At 40.2% G+C, this 22,263-nt stretch overlaps 3 protein-coding genes and 1 long non-coding RNA gene across 4 annotated transcripts; 2 read left to right on the top strand and 2 right to left on the bottom strand.

Annotated features, from left to right (window-relative positions):
• The first annotated feature begins 436 nt into the window (after positions 1 to 436).
• On the top strand, positions 437 to 5,831 carry LOC5510432 (protein MIX23). Its single transcript, XM_032379596.2, has 5 exons — positions 437 to 590; positions 2,431 to 2,556; positions 2,992 to 3,138; positions 4,664 to 4,723; positions 5,077 to 5,831. The coding sequence occupies exons 1-5, from the start codon at positions 525 to 527 to the stop codon at positions 5,119 to 5,121; spliced, it is 444 nt and encodes a 147-aa protein (XP_032235487.1). The 5' UTR covers positions 437 to 524; the 3' UTR covers positions 5,122 to 5,831.
• A 701-nt stretch (positions 5,832 to 6,532) lies between these two features.
• Positions 6,533 to 11,850, bottom strand: LOC5510418 (cystatin-B). The gene is made up of 3 exons (XM_048721809.1): positions 11,688 to 11,850; positions 7,183 to 7,284; positions 6,533 to 6,786 (listed from the first exon to the last, which is right to left on the bottom strand). The coding sequence occupies exons 1-3, from the start codon at positions 11,757 to 11,759 to the stop codon at positions 6,646 to 6,648; spliced, it is 315 nt and encodes a 104-aa protein (XP_048577766.1). The 5' UTR covers positions 11,760 to 11,850; the 3' UTR covers positions 6,533 to 6,645.
• Positions 11,851 to 12,373: 523 nt separating this feature from the next.
• On the top strand, positions 12,374 to 13,417 carry LOC125559906. The gene is made up of 2 exons (XR_007306584.1): positions 12,374 to 12,578; positions 13,123 to 13,417. It is a non-coding gene; the product is annotated as an uncharacterized LOC125559906 (long non-coding RNA).
• A 1,203-nt stretch (positions 13,418 to 14,620) lies between these two features.
• LOC5520826 lies at positions 14,621 to 18,741 on the bottom strand. The gene is made up of 6 exons (XM_048722127.1): positions 18,702 to 18,741; positions 18,003 to 18,087; positions 17,042 to 17,114; positions 16,927 to 16,977; positions 16,635 to 16,697; positions 14,621 to 16,067 (listed from the first exon to the last, which is right to left on the bottom strand). Exons 3-6 carry the CDS (start codon positions 17,112 to 17,114, stop codon positions 15,499 to 15,501), a joined length of 756 nt encoding a protein of 251 aa, XP_048578084.1. The 5' UTR covers positions 18,003 to 18,087; positions 18,702 to 18,741; the 3' UTR covers positions 14,621 to 15,498.
• Positions 18,742 to 22,263: the final 3,522 nt, after the last annotated feature.

The following is a 22,263-nucleotide window of genomic DNA, read 5'->3' as shown; positions in this document are numbered from 1 at the left end:
TGAAATTTCTTTAAAATCCGAAATTCGACCGTCGAAGCAGTTTAAATCCTAAATCCGCGTCCGAATTGTGAAGAGATCCGTGATCTGCCGTACTTCCAAAATCCGCCAATCCACTGAAATAATAATCAAAATCCGTAATCCATGGGCATTTCGCCGATCCGCGAACCTATTCCCCCCCCCCCCCCCCCCCCCCGAAAAAGAAAAAAAGAAAATGCATAGTGAAATTGGAATACTTAACTGATCGGTGTTGTCTATTTGTGTGGTGTTTGGCAGCTAAACGAGCAGAACAAGAAAGGCTGATTGTTAATAAATAAACAACTGACCATCTTTTTGATTTTTTATTTGAAGCATCTTTTATATTCTTTAAGAGAACTACTAAATGATCGAGTAGTCAATTTTTAAAGTTTCTTGAATATATATAAATATATATATTGTATTTTTTCAATATTTCTAGATTTTTGACAAGAGAAGACAATCAACTGCAATATAGGTCAGTGGTTTTCCCTGTGAGCACGTGTTTCAAAATGGCGGCCGCCGAAGAAGCATCCGAATTGAAGCGAATGTCTTGCCATGATTTTCGCGAATTTAAGGTGGTGATTACGAAAATTTGTGCATGTATTATTAGAAATTGTCATTTAACTTCATTGAATTTTATGTTACGCCTTATTTGCGAGATTATGTAACTAATCCAAACAATAGGTGATCTATAGAGACTTCCAGGCAACAACCAAACAACATATTTCAAATTTATTAATACATTCTTACATATTTGCTCACCATAGCAGTATTGTGTTTATCTTGTTACTTATTTGGTTCAAGCCTTTTAGATTATGTGAAGGTTTTTGCAAACTCTTGGACTAGTTCCCCCTTACTAAGTCTATAGGGACCTTTGAGTGATTTTAAACAATTAAGGTAGTGGAACCTATTATCGGACACTCGAAAAAAATTGTAAATATCTCAAACAATAGGAAAACACGCCGAAAAATGACCCATCCAGTCGAAAAAAACAACATTCAGAAAACATGTATTCCGAAGCTTTTTACGAGTGTTTATTGTTTCGCAAAACTAGAAATAATTTTCTCTCACGCACCGCAAAATGGCGATTGAAATCCTCTCTTTCACTTGAATACGCGAGGATGAAAAGAAGCCGTAAAAAAGTCCAAGATTTACCGATCGTGATGAAAGTCGCTTGGCGAATCCGCCATTTTGTTGTTGATCTCCCAGGATGCTATTTGGCCTCTGTTTCCGTAGACACTTCGGGATAGCTCGAATTGTTCGTACCTAACCTCGGTGCCCTATTATCGGACAGTCCAGCAATCATCGAACGATTCAACGTAAATTTGAGCGATCGATGAGCAAACGCACATTTTGCCATGCAGTTTGTCACGCGCGCGATGCATGTTTTTTAATCGCTTGCTACGGAGAAGAAAGAGTCTCAAACTAAAAACCATCGTGAGTTTTGCAAAGTACATATGTCAACAATTATTGTCTACAGTATTTTAATGAAAATGAAGCATGATTTTCCCGTTGTTTTTTAGAAGAAATCTGCTGTCCGATAATAGGGCTAGGGTGTCCGATAATAGGGCTAGGTATCCGATAATAGGGCTTCACAACACGTCTTACGAACGATTGTTTTCTCCCAAAATTAACCATCAAATTTTTGTTAAATTGGTCGAATTATTATGTTTAATAGTCAGTGATTTCTTGCTGGAAAACCTAAGACTCAATTGTGTTTTGTACGCAAGATATTTTAGTGTCCGATAATAGGTACCATTACCTTATTGGATAAGGTTTTAGTGATATCTGGAATTGCTAAAACAAATTAAATCTTTGTTTTATTATACATTGATTCAGTAAAACACACTTTCTCAAAAACAAAATTTATTCCCGATTTACACAAAGACCACCCCTTTCACAACCAATTCTTCCCACCCTAGGCCAAAGATTGCTTGATTCTCAAAATAAAGCGCACACTCTAGCCAATAAGAATTGACATAGTGAGCACTTAATAATTATGATTATGAGTTGCTTATTTTCCATAGCATCTTTTTCAAATTAAACAGAAATCCAGGAGGCTTTTTCCTAGTGGTGAAGCATAGTTAAGTAATATAAATAGAGGGGGTGTGAAATGCCCTTTTTCCTAAACAGTTACTGTATTTATTTTTTTCCAAGGGGTTGGAAATTCCAGAGGTGTGTGTGTGTGTGTGGGGGGGGGGGGGGGGCATATCTCCGACCCCCTCAATAGGGGGGGGTATGGATATTTTCTGGAACTACACAATTTCTTCAATACTTAGCTGTGTTCTATGGTCAGACACAGTCGTATGTTGATTCCATGGGAACTATGTGGAATCTGTAAAATCCCTCAATCCAGCTGAACTTGTTATTATTATTTTTTTTATTTGATGCAAAATTTGCTGTTATTTTTTACAGGAAGCATTAAAGGTTTTACGCTTGATAGACGACAAGATTATCTACAAGCTTAACACTAGTGTGCCTACAGCTTCTTTTGAGGGCGAAGTAAATGCAGAGAAACGGTGCCGAGACTTGTATGGTGAAGTAAGTGGCTTTACATGTCCCTATGCATAATGGAATCGACTATCATCTTTTATATTTTTTTTTTCATTACTCTTAACCAAGGACAGGATAATGAAATGCATAATAGTACAAGCATAATAGAAGACAATTTCGCAGCTGACTAATAAACTCAGCCCTATAAGGCGTTACAAGCGTACCTAAATTTTTCAAATTGCTATTAGGAAGCCCAGGGAAACACTCTCCCTATGAGGCCACATATGCTTGTCAAGAAATAAATATAGCCTCAAGGGAAAGCTTTAGACAGAGCATGTGTACCCATAAAGATAAGCCTGGCCATCTGGAATACCTCCAACCTAGCCACATTTGGAGTGATTTTATGTTTCTTTTTACATTGTTTATGTTTGAACTCTTTGTCAGTTGTGAAAGTTAAAAAAAAAAAACAATTTTATTTTCTAGTTGTTACAAGGGTATTCATCTAGAGAGAGTGCCATCAAAGGCTGTATTCACGAGGTATCAAACAACATCAGAGATCTACGTGAAAAGAGAGAGCAAGATCCAGACAGTAATGAGTTCTCAAAGAAGCTAAGGAATGAACAGACCATGGTAATGACTATGTTTTTTTTTATATCCAGAATCAATCTATCATTTTGTTTGGCACCTTTTCGTCCTGTAGTTCACAGGCTTTACTCAACTACTAACTGTATGTTTATGTAATGGTACCTTTCTGTAGTCACTTTTGTTCTACACATTTCTGCCTTTATTTACTTTTTTATTACGATCTGCCATTTTTTTAGAAATGAATGGGTTGTATAATGGGTTATATACAGCTATTTCAATAAACGTTGTCCAAGAGTGCTCTGCCGCACGCGCCCATACCGCGAGGTGGTATGGGTAATATATGTTGTAACAGGTTTTTAGTAAATATGCCGCAGTCTTAGTGAAGACCTTCGCTGGCGAGTTATCTGGATGGTACAGTTTCTTGCATTATCTATCGAAGACACTGCGTCATTTCTTTCTATGTGCCTCTTACAATTGTATATGCAAAAATAGGGACAAAAATTGGGATGACAACGGCAACACAGAAAACAATTGAGAATTCAAAGAGCCAGACTTGAAATATACTCTGAAATGGATTCTGTCTGATGCATTTCAGCCGTTTTTCTTCAAACAACATGAAAACTCCAAGTTTCACGGTGTAGCGAGGATGGGAAGGTGTGCGCTAAAACTAGAATATCCTTGTTCGCTATGCTAGAAATAAGATTCTAGGTTTTACTATAGTTTTTTTTGGGAAATACATAAACAAGTGAATTTTATCTAAACTTGTTTAAAATAGAGCGCAAAGTATGAAAGCTTTTTGGGTTCTTGCTGCAGTCGGTCGCCGTTGCTATTTTGTTCAGGCACTTTGCCAACAGGTTTTCTTTTAGTGTAACTACGGAGTCTACGTTTGACAACTCTTACAGGATAGGTGCCAAACCTGCTCTTGTTTCCTTGTTTAAGGACGCGCAGATATATATTTTGAAACTTATCAGACTATACTGCCATTCTGATAGCATTCAACTAACGAAGTTCTTGTCGGCGGTGAAGGATGGCAGAGTTTGAAACAACATTTATTACCAATACTACCTCGAGGTATGGGCACGTGCGGCAGAGTACTCTTTGACAACATTTATTGAAATAGCTGTATATGGGTTGTATAGAGTGTGTGGTAAGGATTGAGGGGGGGGGGGGGGTCCTCAAAGAAACTGAAAGAGCGGACCATGTCCATAGTCTATCCTAACAACCAAAACACTTGTTACATGACCTCCAAGAATCCAAAATCCTTTCTCCTTTGGGGTGGACTTGGGGTGGATTGTTTTGTTTGTTTACTTATTTGGAAAATGTTTACTCGTAGTGCCCCTTTCTGCGAACCCCTATAAAAAAACTATTTTTAATAGAAAATCCTATTTTCTCTCAGATATCCCCTAAAAAATGCCTACCTGATTTTGACACAGACTTCCAGGTTCTGGCATTGTCCTGATTAAAAAGAGTGTTTGTATACATTCAACATTTAAAATAGTTCAAGGGAGCATTATAAAGTCTTAAATTTTTATTTGGGTTTGATTTGACATGCAGATTTGATTGTTTGCAGTTAAGGCTGATGCAGTCAGAGTTGCTAGTAGAGGAAGTAGTAAAAGAACGCAGTCTAAAGGTATGAACTATTAGATTATGATTTGCTTACTTTTTTCCACCTATAAAAAAATGTACCCCAAACAAAACAGCAGGGAAGCTGTTATTAAGAATATTTTTTAGGTGGGCAGACATTTTAGTACAGTGTTCCCTTATAATAATCAAGGCCACAATCTGCTTGCCAATGAAGCAATTGCCTCGATAATGATTCAAGAAAATTGTAATGATCTACTGTAGTACAGTATGTCCTCCTGTAGACTCGTAGTCTGCTATGTTGTCCCAAACAAAGATTGCTCCTTGCCCTTCATTGGTTGTCACATTGAATTCATTTCTAGCTCCCTTTAACAGATTTTGCAACTGCAATTTTGTTTTTAGGTTTTTAACGAGCGCTGTTGGAAGTCCTTCAAGCCACCTCAATGACGACAATGCTAAAGCCCATTGTAAGCCCTGGTGAAATAAAAACCTTGAGGCCCCACTTGGCTTTTGTTTGGCCAGGGCTTTAGACTAGCCATGTAGGACATTTGTCAAACTGTAAATTAGCCTGCAAAGTAGATTCTTGAAGGGAAACTGCTATGCCAGCTACAGAGCTTGTGGTATCAAACTTGCAATCAACTACCTCCAATATTCTATTTGCAATTAAAGCCGCATTGTCACCAGTTTACGTCTGAAGGGCCGACGGAAACCTCACTATTAAATAAGCCATCTGCTGTAAATTATCAGTCACATCTTCAGAGAAACTTTCAATGGACACACTGCTGTCACAATTTTGAAATATTTTTTGCATTTTCCGTTAAAAATCATTGTCACCAGTAAAATGTACCGGTATGTGGGTAAATCTCAAATATATAGGAATATTTGGTATAGCAATATTCTCAATATTATTGCCAGACAGGAGAAGAATGCTTCCTATAATTGCAGTATAATGGTATCTAGGAACTCATAGTTACTTCAAGTTATTGGGGTTTGAGTTAGCCAAGAGTTCAGCTTATCAGAGTTCCTCTATGAGCAAAATTAGCACCAAACTTCATATATTTTGTCATTTGGTTGGAGGCAGTTGATTGCGTAGTGTTTTGACAATTTTCTGTATCATCAATAACATGGAAATAAATTTTATATGTAAAGAACTGGAATTGAGAAGCCTTTATTATTTTGCTTATCTCATTAATTGAAATATAATGCCCTTAACATAGATAAACAGGCTTAAATATTTGTACATACCCTACTGTTGTGAGCCAGTAAATTCAAGAACAACCCAAGCTCACCAGGTTTAAAACAAAATAGCACTATGTTTCTTCATCAATTGTAATTCCTATTTGATCTCCATTTTGGCAAAATAATGTTAAATTGAGCCAATCGATATAATTTATGCATGGTTATCCCCTGTATAACAATCCTTAATACTTTGGTTTTCAAATCTTGCAAGATTTTAAATTATATTACCCCTCCCAGTAATAGCCTACTTGCTGGATTCTTTTGGGATCACTTAAAAATATACTGATTTTGAACAGAAGGTACAAGCCAACTCCGAAGACTCTCCTTGTTGTAAAAACGTTCAAAAACAAGCATTTCTAAATAGGAGCAGAATAGCAGTCCACACAAACAAACATGGACACTAAAAAATGGACACTATGATTTAATTCAAAAATAAGCCTAGGAAATTTCTAACAAGAAAAGCAGTGAGGAAAGCTTATAGGAAAATCCTTGATCCATCCCTGAAAGAGTTGAGCTTTATAAAAGAAATGGAAGAATAATACAGATGAACTACTCTTTAAAATTCCCTTATTACCCTGCTGCCTCTGCTAGATATCAGTCAAAGAAGAAAAACAACATCCAAGGACAAAAGAGGAGTTTAATTTAAAAAAAAATATTTGTATAAATGATCCCTTGTGGTTAGTTTTAATTAGTGAATTGATAGGAAGTTATTCCAGCGCTGTGACCTATCTGTCATGAGCTTGCCTCAAAGTACTGGACCTCATCAGATTCAGATTTGTCTACCAGCATGGCAGATAGCTTAAGCGTCTCGCCAGCACAAGGTAAGGTGCGGTACACTCGAAGGTGGACATAATTGTTATTCCCTACATGGACCTGATGGGAAGGTGGAGCAAAATTAGTTAAGTAAAATAATGCAAAAAGAAGCAATTCTTTGTCAAGGGCGGTGGAATGGTCCCAAAAGTGAGGGATGGAAGTGGCCAGGGGAAGGGGGGTGCTGGAGTTTCGAGGGGGAGGGGAGAGAAAGGGGGTGCCTGGGTTTGTTATAGAGTACAGATAGAAATGATACAAACAGTTTTAAAATGTATAATATTGTCTTTTATCAAGCAATCAATTTATGCATGCAACACTTGTAACACTATTTAGGTACATGTAAAAGCCGTGTGTTCATGCCTTGAAAGGGCCTTTTGGCTCCCCTCCTGTTAAAAATCCTGGCTACGCTGCTGTTTCGTACACTAAATTTTGAGATTTTTACGCCAAATCAATGTTTACCTTGATGAAGAAATTTGTTCCTGCTACTACCTGGGTCTTGTAGTGTGTTGCTTTGAATACGTCAAATTTCCTTCCACTCTCAACTTCTGCTTTGGGTTTTATCTGGAGATAAAAAAACATAAAATATATAATAAAAGACTAGTCCTTTAAAGAGTCTAGAAACCGGGAAAACCCAGATACGTTTTATATATATATCTTTCTAAATCAGCCTAATGAATCTCATTCTATCCATCCAAAACCATTTAATTGATAATTTGTGCGATTCGCGAAAGCTCGGTGTTGTAGTTTTACTTCCGGTTAATTAGCATATCTTTCGCACATGCGCACCCGGATTGAGTTCCTCGTGTAGTCCGCCATGTTTTGTACTGTGTTAATAAAATAGGTGAATAAAAAGCCTTCAAGTCAACTTATTACATGGTGTCAGAAGCAAACTGAAGGAAAATCACTCTCAAACATACCAGGTCGGTATTTTACGAGAAATCTAGCAAGTTTACACAAGGAAAATGGCCGAACTCACGGGACTCACTAGCCCTCGTATGGACTGGAATGCAACCGATCTTCAACAAGCGCTAAAAAAGTTCAAGGCAACCGTCGAATTGTACTTTTCTGGCCCGCTTAAGTCCAAATCGGAGGAAGAAAAGGTCAGTTATCTGTTGATATGGACGGGAGAAGAAGGAATTGAATTAGTTTCTACGTGGTCGCTAACCTCAGACGAGAAGAAAAAGCTGTCAACTTACTGGGAGAAGTTTGAAGAATACGTCGCCCCCAAGAGCAATTTTCGCTTAGCACGATTTAAACTACGCACTCTGAAGCAAAAGGACGATGAACCAGTGGATTCATTTATAAAGAAAATCACTCAAGCGCTCGTCAACATACAGGTTAACTCGAGTAACGGGACACTACCACTATTATGCAAGATTGACACTGGTGCTGAAGGAAATGTGATCCCAATAAGCAACTACAAGCACATCTATCCAGAGTCACTCTGCGACATAGACGGCAAGCCCCTCAGCTTAGCCCCATCAAATACAAGGATAACAGCATATGGAGGCCATGAAGTACAACACTACGGTACCTGCAACCTCACTTTACTACATAACGGTCAGTCCAGCCCTCATGAATTTCATGTTGTAAACACGACAGGACCTACAATCCTAGGACTACCCACATGTACTGCAATGAAGCTTGTAACCCTTAACCACAGTCTAAGCAAAGACCAGGCTGAGCCAGCCGAAATACGACCAGCTCAAGTACCCAAGGATGACCCTGAGGCAAAGGCAGCTCTACTAAGACAGTATGCTGACTGCTTCGAAGGCATCGGATGCTTCAGCGGAGAATTCCATATCACACTTGACCCTACAGTACCCGCTGTGGTTCACCCGCCACGACGAGTCCCTGAAGCACTTCAGGAGCCTCTGCGCAAGGAGTTAGAATCCCTCGTACAGCAAGGAATCATCACCAAGGTTGATGAACCCACTGACTGGGTCAACTCGCTAGTCTGTTCCACAAAGCGGAATGGCTCCATACGACTCTGCCTTGATCCAAAGGACCTCAACTGCGCCATCAAACGTCCACATCATCGTACACCCACTCTTGATGAAGTCTTATCAAAGCTAAGTGGATCCGAGTACTTCTCCATAGTTGACGCCCGCAGCGGTTATTGGAACATAAAGCTTGACCAGGAAAGCTCACTCTATACAACATTCAACTCTCCCCATGGAAGATTCAGATTCCTACGACTACCCTTTGGTCTGATTTGTGCTCAGGACATCTTCCAAAAGAAGGTCGATGAAACCTTTGGTGACTTACCTGGGGTGACAGGCATCACAGACGACATAGTTGTTTACGGACGCAACCGTAAGGAGCATGACAATAACCTGAAAGCAGTAATGGAGCGTGCCCGTGAAACTGGTCTGAAATTCAATGCTGACAAATGCAAAATTGCCAGCAAGGAACTTGTCTTCTTCGGACACACCCTAAGTGCAGATGGTCTGAAACTTGACCCTACTAAGGTTGAAGCCATCAACAACATGGATCCTTCAACGAGCCTCACAGATCTCCAAGTCTTCCTAGGTATGACGCAATACCTTAGCCGTTTCATACCCAACCTCGCTTCAACAGCAGCGGTCCTCTGGGACTTGACAAGGAAAAGTAGTCAATTCCAGTGGTGCCCAGAACACCAGAAAGCTGTAGATGACATCAAGAAACTCATCACATCGCCAGCCTCGCTGCAGTATTTCGACAGCACCAAGCCTGTCGTAATCCAGGTGGATGCATCTCAACGTGGCCTCGGCGCGACACTCATCCAAGATAAAGGCCCTGTGGAGTACAGAAGTAAGCTACTCACTGAAACCGAGAGGAGGTACTCCAACATAGAAAGGGAAATGCTTGCAGTCGTCCATGGTCTCGAGAAATTCCACTACTACGCTTATGGACGCCACGTCCAGGTCCACACGGACCACAAGCCACTGGAGGCAATATTCAAAAAGCATCTGGCCAGCGCGCCACCCCGCATTGCCAGGATGATGCTGCGGATACAGAAATACGACATCGACATTCGATATGTCCCAGGGAAGGACATACCCCTGGCCGACGCCCTCTCACGACTTAACCCAAGTCCCGGTGACACTATCGCTGGACTTGATGTCTCTATACATGAGCTACACTTGCACCTCAATGCTAGCCCTACTAGGATAACGCAGATCCAAGAGGAGACGAGGAAGGACACAACACTTCACTCACTTCGTGCCGTCATCGCCCAAGGTTGGCCAAACAAAAGAGCTGAATGCCCTGAGTTACTACACCCATACTGGAACTATCGTGACGAACTTACTGTCGCCGATGGATTGGTCCTGAAGGGTACCCGAATTGTAATTCCAAAGACCCTGCAACCAGATGTTCTACAGCAGCTACACTATGCACACCAGGGTGCGGAAAAATGCAAGCTCAGAGCCAAGGGATCAGTCTTTTGGGCGAACATCAATGCCGACATCGACAACATGGTCAAGAGTTGTGCTCCCTGTCAGCATAATCAGTCCATGAACACTAAAGAACCGCTAATGCCTCATGATGTTCCACCAAGGCCCTGGCACACCCTAGCATCTGACTTGTTCTCTTGGAACGGTTCACCATACTTACTACTCTCTGATTACTACAGTAAGTTCCCAATTGTGCGCAAGCTAACTAACATCCAATCATCTACTGTCATCGCTCACCTCAAAGGAATATTTGAGGAACATGGCATACCAGACAAACTTGTCACAGGACATGACACCCAGTTTACGTCTGCTCTATTCAAGGTTTTCAGCAGCACCTATGGATTTATTCATACAACTACAAGCCCATACTACAAGGAGGCTAATGGCTTCATAGAGAGAAATGTGCAAACTGTCAAGGATCTCCTTCAAAAGTGCAAGGAATCAGGGCAAGACCCACATCTAGCCATGCTGTGCCTGAGAACAACCCCTTTGGGTCACACCCTGCCATCACCAGCAGAGTTGCTAAATTCCAGAATATATCAGTCTAACCTGCCAGCTACTTCCAGGCATGCACTACTGAACAAACCTGACTATGATGCCAATGTCAAGCTGCAAGCCAGACAAGACCGACAGAAATCATATTACGACAGGACTTCCAAGTGTCTACAGCCTGTCTACCCTCAGGACGCTGTCAGAGTCTTCAACCCCCTCAACTCCAAATGGGAGCCAGGAATAGTTCGAGCCGCTGCTCCAACCCCACGCTCGCACATTGTGGACATGGCCAATGGCAGTACTCTCACCAGAAACCGCAGACACATTCGTCCCACAGGTGAAAAACTAAGCTTGAATAATACCTCAGCTACTGATGACTACAAGCCTGTAGCAGAACCAGCACCTAACGGCAACCAACCCCCAACAGAGCCAAGGACGTCTACACCTGGTACCCCTGCGAAGTCCACACCTACCCAAAGTGGTCCACCATTACGCAGATCAACACGGACAGTGAAGCCCCCAGACAGACTGAACTTGTAGCATTTGCTACACAAACATTAGATATTGAACTATGTTATTATTAGTACTGCAAAGTTCTTTGTTTTTTTTTTACACCCCTAATTGGACACTACCAGTCACATTTGTACTCATGTAATTTTTCAGCTTTTCAGCTTAGAGAAGGGGATGTTGTAGTTTTACTTCCGGTTAATTAGCATATCTTTCGCACATGCGCACCCGGGTTGAGTTCCTCGTGTAGTCCGCCATGTTTTGTACTGTGTTAATAAAATAGGTGAATAAAAAGCCTTCAAGTCAACTTATTACACTCGGGCACACCATAACAAAGAAATTCGAGTAAGGCCTAAATATTCAGTATACTGTTGTTCTTTTTTGTATTTCAATTTAATAAAGATTGTCTCAAACTAAAGATCAAAGAAGGGGCCATAAAAAAGTTTGTTGCTTACTGTCGATAAACTTTCTCGTGAGTAAAGAAAAGTTGTTGTCAAAGCAAGAATTCTCTGAATGCTCAAAACAAACCTTATCACAAATAGCTTGAACCTCTTCATCTGCTTCTTTCAATTCTTTGGATACGCCACCACAAAGAGCCATGATAGAGACACAAGGGTAAAGAGCAAAACAAGGTCACAAACAAATCCAAAACTAGAGTTCGAAAGTCACAAGAAAACCACGGGACATGTCAAGGCCGGGTTACATAGGTTATGTTTGGAGGGATAGACGTAAATAACAGTGACGGAATAAACTCTGCTCTCACCGTTGAAACCTATGGGTCAACAAAGACAGCAGTTTTGTTGGTTCTCATGAATAAAACAAAACAAAATTATTTTTTTCTCTTCTCCACTCCGTCCCGCACTTTCACACTCCGGCGTTCGATTGTTTAATTGGGTATTTTAGCAAACCTTTTCTATTCTTTTTTAGAGACTCATAAGTATGAGCCCCTGGTCAAGAGGTATTTTTGGGGAAGTTTTGGCGTAAAAGAAAAATCAAAAGGTCTCTATATGGACATGTCAGCAGGCCCGTACCCAGGATTTTTATTGGGGGGGGGGGGGGGGTATGATATGAAAAAGTGGACCTAATTTTTCTGGGGGGGGGGGGGGGGGTGAAGGGAGTGAGTTTTATAATAAAAAAAATCTGACCACCCCCGAAAGAACAAAAAGTGATTCTTTAACCCTTTCACTCCTGGGTACTTTTGAGCAACATTGTAAGAAAGACAGACTGAAACAAAAAACCTCCCCCCTATTTCAAGTCCAACACTACCAGTTAAACACGCACGCGCGCTATAAAACGGAGGAACCCTGGTTTCCTCCGAAACATCTGTCAATCAAATCAGTTGAGTCAAGACTTCCAAGCGTGCGGACGTGTTTCACGGAGCTCCCGACAAACCAGAAAATGATTCGAGCTACAGTGCAAGTAAGTAAAAATTTGGTCTTTTTGTATTAAAATGCAACGGTATCTGAAGCATAAAAAGTAACTTAGGCATGTTTGAGGCTTTCTTCTGTCAATAAATCCTCAAAATTGTCGAAAAAAGTGAAACGAGTAGGTCCTTTTCTCTTTCTTATTTCAATCTCTTACGGGTTTTAGATAACCGACGACGTGAATGTAAACAAACGAGCGCACAACTTCATTTGTGTCGCTCGTATTTCGCTTCTAAGTCCAATGAGAAGTTTTTTGCTTTTTGACACAAGAGTTGTACACTTGTCAAAGACCTATCCGCTTATGAAGTGCTTTACTCAATATTTACCCAAGTTGCATCGATTTTCTCGTATGGTATTCATAATTACCATTCCGCTTCTCAGTGAAAAAATGGCATTCGAGTTTTGTTAGGCAATGCATAAAATCTTCTAAAAATAGAATAAGCTAATGCCTGTAAAACATTGATTGTTGCACTTGATGATAATTGCTTTTCTTCCTTTTCGGGCACTTCACCTTTTACCTATTTACATTTCAATCACAGACCTATCCAAGTGCACAAAGTTTGGAGCCCAAGTTCCGAGCTTGCATCTCCTCAAACCACTTCTCATACTACTACCAGCTCTCCACTACCAGTACACATGTTAATATTTGTTTATTGTAAATACCTGGATTAGGCATGATCAAGTGTGCTTTACATGCACAGACTAATCTATGCAGTTTACAATAGAAACACAATAGAAAAGAATGTGAATTAGTATGTAACCACTGTACCTGAAGATTTTCCCCAAATATACTGTAATCCAGTGTAAATAAAAGCATGAATACATTAATAAAAACTACTTATTGTTTGAGTTGATTAGGCAGCATGCCTAATCAACTCAATATAGTCATCCTAACATTGTTATCATATGAACCAACACTGATGACAGTGTATTACAAGACAAAATATGTCCTGGTCAGTTGGTATTGTAGTGGAGGCAGTCTCAAAGTCTCAAGGGGGAAGTAAGATGTGAAGTGGAGGCTAATTCAGGTTATGAGAGCAATGGGGATGTTAGTTTGTATTTTCAAGTATGCATCAAATCATCTTGATCTTATTATCTGCATTTTCCTAATATTACATGGAACTCCCAATTCCAAGCAGGAAAGTTAGGGGTATGGGGCCCTGTTCCCTTTTCTCAAAATATAGGAATCAGACAACCCTTGTATAAATTGCTTATTGTATTATCTTTTGTAAATGTTTTCACAATGGTGGAAAAATATACTGCATGGTTAGGAAAATTTAGGTTGCCTTTGTTATTGAATAGTTACACAAAATAGTTGTATATGTAAGATGTGTCATGACTACAGAAATAACACACCAATTTAATATATTCAATATGTACATAAACCGAGATGTGTTGTGATGCTTTATGATGAAAAGTATTTTGTAAAGATAAGATACACATTTTAGGAACCTGGGCATATGGAGAGGGGCTATTATTTGATAGTATGTCCTAACATGGTTGCTGTCTATTTCAGATTTAGATTTCTGGAGCACATAGCCATGAATTCATCGGACTGGCTTCCTGGGATTTAATCGAAAGCTATTTAAAAGGACTGAAGGGTTGAGTTGCTTGAAAGGAGGGAGGAACCTCGCGAATAAGTATACATATCAGTTGTTGATTACTCAAGGTTCGTGAGTAGTGCTTCAAGAGCAAACCGGACTTCTGGTGTCGTTGAGGTTTCCTTTGATGAACCAAGACGGGATTTGCAATCTTGTTGTTGATCCTTAATTCTCTTAAGTCGACTTTCGTCTCCTGTAGAAAGCTCTATATTGAACAGGGTGCTTCGGTCTCAAAAAGGATTTCGCCACCATTGCCATGGCCGTTGCCTTGCTTCCTTATGTGATTATGTGCTTATGGATCGACTCAATCGCCCCATGACAGGTTCTCCAATAGGGTTCTGGATTCCGGATCCTAGTGTGTGGATTCCGGATTCCATGTGGGTTTTTTCCCGTGGATTCCGGATTCCATTTTTGTGTTCCAGGTTTTTTACAAAACTTTAAATACCTCCAGTGCCTATATGTTCTAAATCTTTCTAATGCCTGTAAAGTTTTGTTTTTACCTTTCGATTCCATTTATAAACGTTTTGCGTTGTGTCGCTCGTTGTGTAGACCACATCAAGAAATTTTAAAAGAAACAGTTTTTTTATTACTGTCAAAAAACAAAACTGCATATCAAAGCATACTGTATCTTTTGTCTGTGCGTTATGTGGATAACTATGCTTAGATATAAGTCGAAAAGTCGCAAATTTAATAGATCAAGGAAACCTTATTAACTCATCGGGCAATAAATGTTGCTGAGAATATGCCTACTTCTTTGTATATCAAAACACATTATTAGGCTCTGATATTTTGTTTGACCGTGCCATTGTGGCCCGCTTTGGTGGAATATCAGGGCGAGTTTGGGAGAGCCATGGTAAGTATTTTGGCACGAGCCTATAACAATAACTAAAGTAGACATCACTATCGTAAAATGAAACGCGTTGTTTAGCGTCCTGATAAACTAACGTCTTCCACTCTCCCCGGGAACGACTCTTCTGTTGCTTCTGTGGGGGTAGAAGAAGCCAGCCACTTTCCTTCTTCGTTCTCATCTTTCCGTGTCTTTCCGTGTCTGATGTGGAACGATTACTAGGGCAATTACCTACGCTTTAAGTTCAGGCAGAGGCTCGGCCAGCCTGCAGTCTTTGCGCACCAACAGACTAAGATACTTTGTCACGCACAAGTACTTTAATGTAATGTAATGCTGCTAGTATAGCTTTGTCTCTACCTGTAATTCAGTCGAAACACTAAGAGAGGTCATATGTTAATAAACTTGAATTATTATTATGTCTTCTTCGGGAGTTATGGTTGCGGTCTGGTCATCAATGGTGAGGCTTTCTACTTTTGCCAGCAGAGATCTGGGGAATTGCCGTTGCATACCTCGTCGAAGGTATATTTCAGATGGTCATCAGTCTGATCGAGCCATCTGAAAGTTACGCTGTTCTTTTGGAATCGTCCAGTTGCAGCGATGACCAAAACTTCTTCCCCCATAACGGCGAGCCAATACGGAGATGCTTTCCGTCGGTAATCGTGTCTGACGGCGACGATGTCGTCTTTGTAGTACAAGACCTGCACCCTGGTACTTCCACCGGTGTCATTTACTGTGACCGTTGATCGAGCTTCACTTACGAAGTCTAGCACGTCGTCTGAGCCCGTTTCGATCCGGTCAGGCAGCATACTCAGTGAGTATGGAAGGGTTCCTGTCAGCTCTTTTGTCTTAGCTCGGACATTTGCTTGCCGCACTCCTCTCCCATACTCCCGTGTAAATTCCCGCATGGTCTCTGCACGTCTGCGGTCTTCTGTCTCATCACCAGTCCCCTCTTTCGTCTGCGTTTTCTTGGATGGCCTCTGCATCAGACTTGGTGGATCGCCCGAGATAATCTTCTCCGGATAAAACGAGTTCGGCCCTGTGAAGTATGTAAAATGCTTCTGGTAAATTCGGAGCATGTCATCTTCCACACAGTGCGCTCGTCTATAAGCATACTCCACAATAGTTGGCATGTCATGATCGGCACGCATGGCTTTGAAGAAACACTCGACAGAAAGAGTTGTTAGACTCGCAAATCTGATCTACTCCAGGACTCGCTCTTCGCCGATCTCTGTTAAGGTGTTTGCGAGGCTGGTCAGTGAGTCAAGCGCGATTTGGAATGACTGTCGGGTGCAACGTGGAATTGTCATGTCAGGGCCATCCATGCTCAGCTTCCCTGTCCTCTCCTTTGCCTTTTCTTCATAATCTAATAAAAACGCGACCAAATGTTCTATCTGTCTTTTGTGTTCGTTAAACCTTTCGGGGAAATTCTCTTTCTCACACTTCTTATCCAGGCGGAACACATTGGCATACATCGACATATTCTGCTGGAGAGGCACCAGTCCAACAGCTGATGTAACCATTCTAACGGCCCATATGTAAATATTTTTTAGCGGGATCTCCGCCTCCCTCTCTTCAACCCGGAAAAAAGTACAACTGTATATACCTTGGCTGAATGGATGAATCAGAGCTTGAAGAGGGCGATCGTAGAACTCGCCTCCTTTTTTTGCTATCCAAAAAACCCAACATTAAAAAGCATTAGGTCATTTTCAACTAAAAATGCTCCCTGCCACACTGAGCTTTGGCTATGCTTTTATACCATAAAATTAGATATCTTTCAACATAAGATTTTACAACATTCAAACCTGAAAAAAAGTTATAATTGTCTTGTTGACTATATTTCCTAAAAGTACTGTCAATAAAAATATACTAGCAAATCAACATACGCTCTTGTTTACCTAGACATTGGCGAAAGAGGACAACTCCTTTCTTGTTTTCTTTTTCTTTCCCTGTCATAAAAAAATTATAAGTAACCCAAATCAATTCACCATACCACATCAGAGCTCACCCTACCATTTTTTAGCATATTCCTCATGCTCTCTCTTCTTGAATTTCCTGTTTTTTTTTCTTTCTTGTGCTTTCCCATCTGTTGCATAAGAGAAAAACAAAAGTAGAATTTCACTCCACTATAACTGTTTCATAAGCAATTACTGTGAAATAATTCCAATCATAATATAAGCCCACTATTCAGTGAAATAACACTATGCCTACCCTACACCTGAAAAAATGCCCCTGCTAAAAAAAACTTTTTGATCATCAGGGGCGTACGCATGATTTTTAACAAGTTGCAGTTATAGCATTCAGAAGCTGGATAAGGGCGTGGCCCCTCATCCCCGTGAAAAGCTCATAGCGTCCACTTTTGTGTTGGAAATTGGCAGCAATGTGTCAGATTTTTTAGAATATTACTCAAACCTCTGTCATCCTCGTCGCATGGCACTGAACGACATGTGTTTGGAAATAATCTGTGAACTACCACGTTAAGAAAATTATATATTTTTTCCTCGTTATATATATTAAACTACGTACATAAAAATGAATAAGCAAACATTTGATTTTTACCTCGTTATGCAAATAAGATCACCAATTTTTTTGCAGTCCAGTGACTGCAGGCCTATAACCTGCGTACGCCCCTGATTATAATCTCACCCTTATATCAGTCAACCAAAAAGTATGTGAAAGCTATAGGCAATGGCCTTATTTTTCAAGTTGCATGATAACCAACAAAAAAGCAGTAATCAGAGTACAAGCTCATTCCCAATAAAAGAATTTAACAGTCGTTCAAATCAGGAAAGTGCACTTCCCTGTTCAAATCAAATCCTTTTTTCATCTTATTTTCTTCTGTTGCCTTTTTTTGTCAACATGTTTATCTTATTTTTCAAACATGTTTTTAGATTATTTTGTGATTTTGCCCCCTCCCCTTCCCCCCTCTGATTCCTGCTATGGCTTTGTTTGTTATATGAGTATCAAAACATACCTCAGACGTGTCTTGACGTGTCGTGACTGTTGAAGATTATAGTAGTAGTTACTAAAATCCTAGTTTTGTCGATGTCTGTAGACAACTTTCACCCCAAACATTACCGTTGCATCGGCATTTTTCAAATGAAAGACAAAGAACAAGTAAATAAAGTCTCATTTTGTAGAAAAAGTTAATTTCGCAAAGCTGTTTATATTTTTTTAGGCGCACTGTGACAGCTAAATGTCAAATCATTTGACTGAGATGAAACCTTATTGATGCTAGCCTTGATTGGCCCACTTTATACCGGGCATTGGAATTTTTTTTTTCTGTGATGAAAACTTTCTACAACTCGACACAACTAGAACATGAAGCGATTTCCCGTAAGTTAGCTCTTGGCGGGCAATTAAGATTTTTTAAGAAAAACCCGAAAAGCTGTGTAGCCATTTTGGGAAACAAGGTAGGTTTAATAATAACGGCAATATTTTGGGGTTCGTAGCTTTTGGGGTCACAGGTTTTAGGTCTTCGTTTTGTAGACACCCAACTTACACGTGTTTGAAGTGAAAACTCTTTTGACCGATTACTTCGTCGAGATCAGAACTTCCTGTTCTCACAGATATGGCGAGGCGATTTCTTATGATTTTTTTTACAATACAATAAATATTTAAATAATTGAATGTCATTATCAATAAGAATTCGAAAGAATAAATCTGCCCTTACCCTCCTTTGTTGTTGATTCTTGCTTGTGTGAAGCTAGAAAGCGAGAACTTGGAGGTGATTGATCGCATGTTCAAACCTACCCGCGTCTCATTGGCTAATAAAATAATAACAATGGAATGGCTTCTTCGTCAACCGCCAAAAGGTTGAAATGAAAATCACGTGCATACAAACAGATAAATCAAAATGAACCATAACCATCGTTCTTTTGGAAAAAAAAGCCAAATGTTAAAATAATTTTTATACTAATTCTTGTATTCCGGATTCCAGCTTAAGTCTTAGATTCCGGATCCTAGTGTGTGGATTCCGGATTCCAGTAGCATGGATTCCGGATTCCAAGTCTCATTTTTTCATGGATTCCGGATTCCGGATTACCTGTCATGGGGCGAGACTCAAAGACCGAACTTCTGGCTTTGGTCTCTATATTTGGGGGTTGTTTTGCGACTGTTCTTTTGGTTGTATCTGCTATCAACAAACTGAGTGGAGGCTCGGAGGAAGGAAAAGAGTGAGCCTGGAGCAAAAAAGAACTGATTGACACTGGGAAAATGGCGATCCATTCACAACAAAAAAGACGGAAAATGCCGTATTATTACAGAATGTTGAAGACAAAAAAATACTATACATGCAACGAAACCACATTAATTATTAAATTAGAGCTTTATTGACTAATAAAAAGTTGTTTTTATTATGCTTAAAGCATAATAAAGCCTTTATTCGAGCTGTCTTTCTCCCCTTTGATAACGCTACCAGCCGCCATGTTGGATACTGATTAGTATGCAAAAAAGGGGGCGGAGCAATCCGTTTTATAGTGCGCGTTCGTGTTTAAGCTAAGCTACCGCTGACCCAAGACGGTATGCCTTGAAGTTTCCAACAATGCACGGCGGTGCCTTTTCTTTCTAGCGACGGCACTGGTACAGCCTTTTGCTCACAACAGTTTTGCTTGTAATTTGCCTAAAAATTACAGCTTTTTCACATCTGGAGAGTGCCTTAGGACATCATGAAGCCTTTGGGCATAATTAATGCTGTGCTTATGGATGTTTTCACGCTGAGGTTGATTCAATTGGATAATTCCTTGTCTGCGCTTACTAAGTTAGAAAGGAATTTTCTGGTGAATGGCCTCATACTCTCCAATGTGGGCCATCTTTGCTACCCAACCTTATTCAAAAAATGCTTTCAGGCTTATTCTGGGTTCCTTGTACCTGTTTTGTTTGGCTTCGGGACAAAGAGACTGTTCTGATTCTGGGGGAGGAGATTGCCGGCCTGTCTGTCAAGGTGTTTTAAGACTCCTATGATGCAGTGTAGGCATGCAAAATAGGCTAAACATGGTGACTCGCTTCTAATGGAGGTTCTATGAGTTCTATGAATGCCTTTCCTTTGCCTTATGCCGTCTCCACGGGACGTCTATTGTCGGATTTGGCTACAAAAATGTCTGACTTATGCTAGCTTATGCTTTATAGTTTGTGTCTACAAATAGCACGTCTATTGAGACTTTCTAGTGGACTTTCGGCCGTGAGGGGTGCGTTCGCACCCCCTGCACCAACCTGGGTCCGCCTGGTCAGATAAAATAATTGAAAATAACGATACCAATAAGCAGTAACAAAACGTCCGGCAGGATATGAGTCTTACAAAAACTATACGTCCTTAGTCCAAAATAATCCTATGTTTCTCGCTGAATTAAATTAATTTCTATTCAATAATTAATCGTATCTTTGTCGAGAGTATCAAAGCGCTTTTTATAAATAAATTTCTTGAGTTTAGTAGAGGGTACCGGCTACCAGATCACTCGTTCTCGTTCACAGTTTCAGAATATACATTTTTCCCTTCAAGATAAAACGCCACGGTTTCATACAAAAAGAAGAGAGTGCTCATAATACCATAGTGGTACCCTCTCTTCCCCCTCACCATTTCGCACGCAGCCAACTCGCTCATCTCTTCCTCTTTACGCTTGGTAATTACTTGTTGTAAAAACCGGGGGGGGGGGGGGGGAGGAGGGGAAAGAAATGACAATTGTACTTTTTTTATTGTTCTTTTTATTGCATATCAGTCAATCTTGTCGCTCGGTCATTTCCTTATTAGGCATTACATACCATATTTGGGAGTCCGCTTCAATCATTTTTTCGCTTTTTTATCACTCTAGACATTTGTAGGTCGAAAATTTCAACGTAAACTTGCAGGAATTCGTGTTTACTACGATTTTGCTGGCAGCCATCTTGGAAATAGAGCCTAGTCCCTAACGTTTTAGAATATCACAGGTCTTCCGCGCACTCGCCCCAGGCGACAGCCATGACAGCCATTGATTGATATGGTACTTTTAACCTAACATACAACGATATATATGTGATACATTTAAAAGGTAAGAAAGTGATGTATTATTATTATTCCAATTATACATAAAAACTAAAATACATCTTGGCGTATAGAAAAAAAAACTACTTTTCAAACTACTTTTCATCCCTACAAGCCTTTTTCATTAGAGGATGAGAGGGCAACCACGAAACAAGACTTATAGGGATGAAACCCAGGGGCGGATCCAGGATTTCAAAATGGGGGTGCGATGGATAATGGCCGGATAGACGGCCTATAATTGATCCAGTGGTTCTTGATAGGTCGCTACATAGATCTTACAATTCTTCACGCTGAATTGGATTTGTTCCGTCAGCAAAGTCAAACAGGCGAAGGAGAATGGACGGTACATCCGGTCCCTCAGACATTTATTTTCTTCAAACAAAGTGATTTTTCTATTTTATTTTTTTACTCAAAAAGGGTTGGTGGATATCCACCCAATCAAGAGAGCATAAGATAAGAGAGGGACACTTTGGTATTACCCGCGCGCCATGTCGCGTCCGAATCCGGCTAATTTTAGTAACCACCACCCCACCACAGCGCGTGAGGATTTGCTCCTTTTATTTTGTCCTACTCCCCCGCGGGTTGCGTGTTGTTGTTTTGCCAACTCGATAGGAATGAAAGGTAGATCATGTAAAATAACTCGGAAGAAGAAAACAGGTCTAACTTAAGTTACCAAGATTAGCAAATATACTCACAGAAAGCTAAATCCCTGTTTTGTTTGTCTGAGCGGCGTAGTCAAATTAGAAAGAAAAAACCGACGAGAGAAAAAATGGCTGTGATACTGCGTTTGATTCAAATCCCCACACCAGCTTGTATAATAACAACATAATAATATAACATATAATAATAACAACATCATAGAAATAGCAGCAATATCTCCCTCTTTATTTCCTTACTTTTACAAAAGCTCAGATACTTCAGCTTGCCAGCTTTGATCATCACAAAAATGCATTCCCTCGCTACAAGGATAACTTTTATGAAATGTATTTTTCTTGGATTCCTTCTCAATTCACAGGAATACTCACAAAAATCAATATTTTATCTAATGTCTAATTTACAGATTTCGTTTGACCATAAGGAAGATAATGAATGCTGAGAAACCAGGAAGAAGCAGCAAGTTAGAGCAAAATCGGTGATTGAAGCACGAGGTTTTCCGCTCTTGATTTTGAATGAAGTCTCGTTTTGGAAATCTTGCAATCCTCGAAGTACTACATCTCCT

Source organism: Nematostella vectensis, chromosome 14 (genome assembly GCF_932526225.1).
Source record: "Nematostella vectensis chromosome 14, jaNemVect1.1, whole genome shotgun sequence".
Taxonomy (NCBI): domain Eukaryota; kingdom Metazoa; phylum Cnidaria; class Anthozoa; order Actiniaria; family Edwardsiidae; genus Nematostella; species Nematostella vectensis.
Note: the sequence above shows the minus strand (reverse complement) of the source record. Positions and strands in the feature narration are given on the sequence as shown.

Excerpts from the sequence above, each read along its gene's own strand:
- LOC5510432 (XM_032379596.2), top strand. The coding sequence starts at position 525 with ATGGCGGCCGCCGAAGAAGCATCCGAATTGAAGCGAATGTCTTGCCAT. Across the intron at positions 3,139-4,663 it reads TAAGGAATGAACAGACCATG|TTAAGGCTGATGCAGTCAGA; the intron begins GTAATGACTATG and ends GATTGTTTGCAG. Across the intron at positions 4,724-5,076 it reads TAAAAGAACGCAGTCTAAAG|GTTTTTAACGAGCGCTGTTG; the intron begins GTATGAACTATT and ends TTTTGTTTTTAG.
- LOC5510418 (XM_048721809.1), bottom strand. The coding sequence starts at position 11,759 with ATGGCTCTTTGTGGTGGCGTATCCAAAGAATTGAAAGAAGCAGATGAA. Across the intron at positions 7,285-11,687 it reads TTCAAGCTATTTGTGATAAG|ATAAAACCCAAAGCAGAAGT; the intron begins GTTTGTTTTGAG and ends TTTTATCTCCAG. Across the intron at positions 6,787-7,182 it reads GAACAAATTTCTTCATCAAG|GTCCATGTAGGGAATAACAA; the intron begins GTAAACATTGAT and ends CCTTCCCATCAG.
- LOC5520826 (XM_048722127.1), bottom strand. The coding sequence starts at position 17,114 with ATGGGAAAGCACAAGAAAGAAAAAAAAACAGGAAATTCAAGAAGAGAG. Across the intron at positions 16,698-16,926 it reads CCTCTTTCGCCAATGTCTAG|CAAAAAAAGGAGGCGAGTTC; the intron begins GTAAACAAGAGC and ends TTTTTTGGATAG. Across the intron at positions 16,068-16,634 it reads GATTCATCCATTCAGCCAAG|GGCCGAACTCGTTTTATCCG; the intron begins GTATATACAGTT and ends CATACTTCACAG.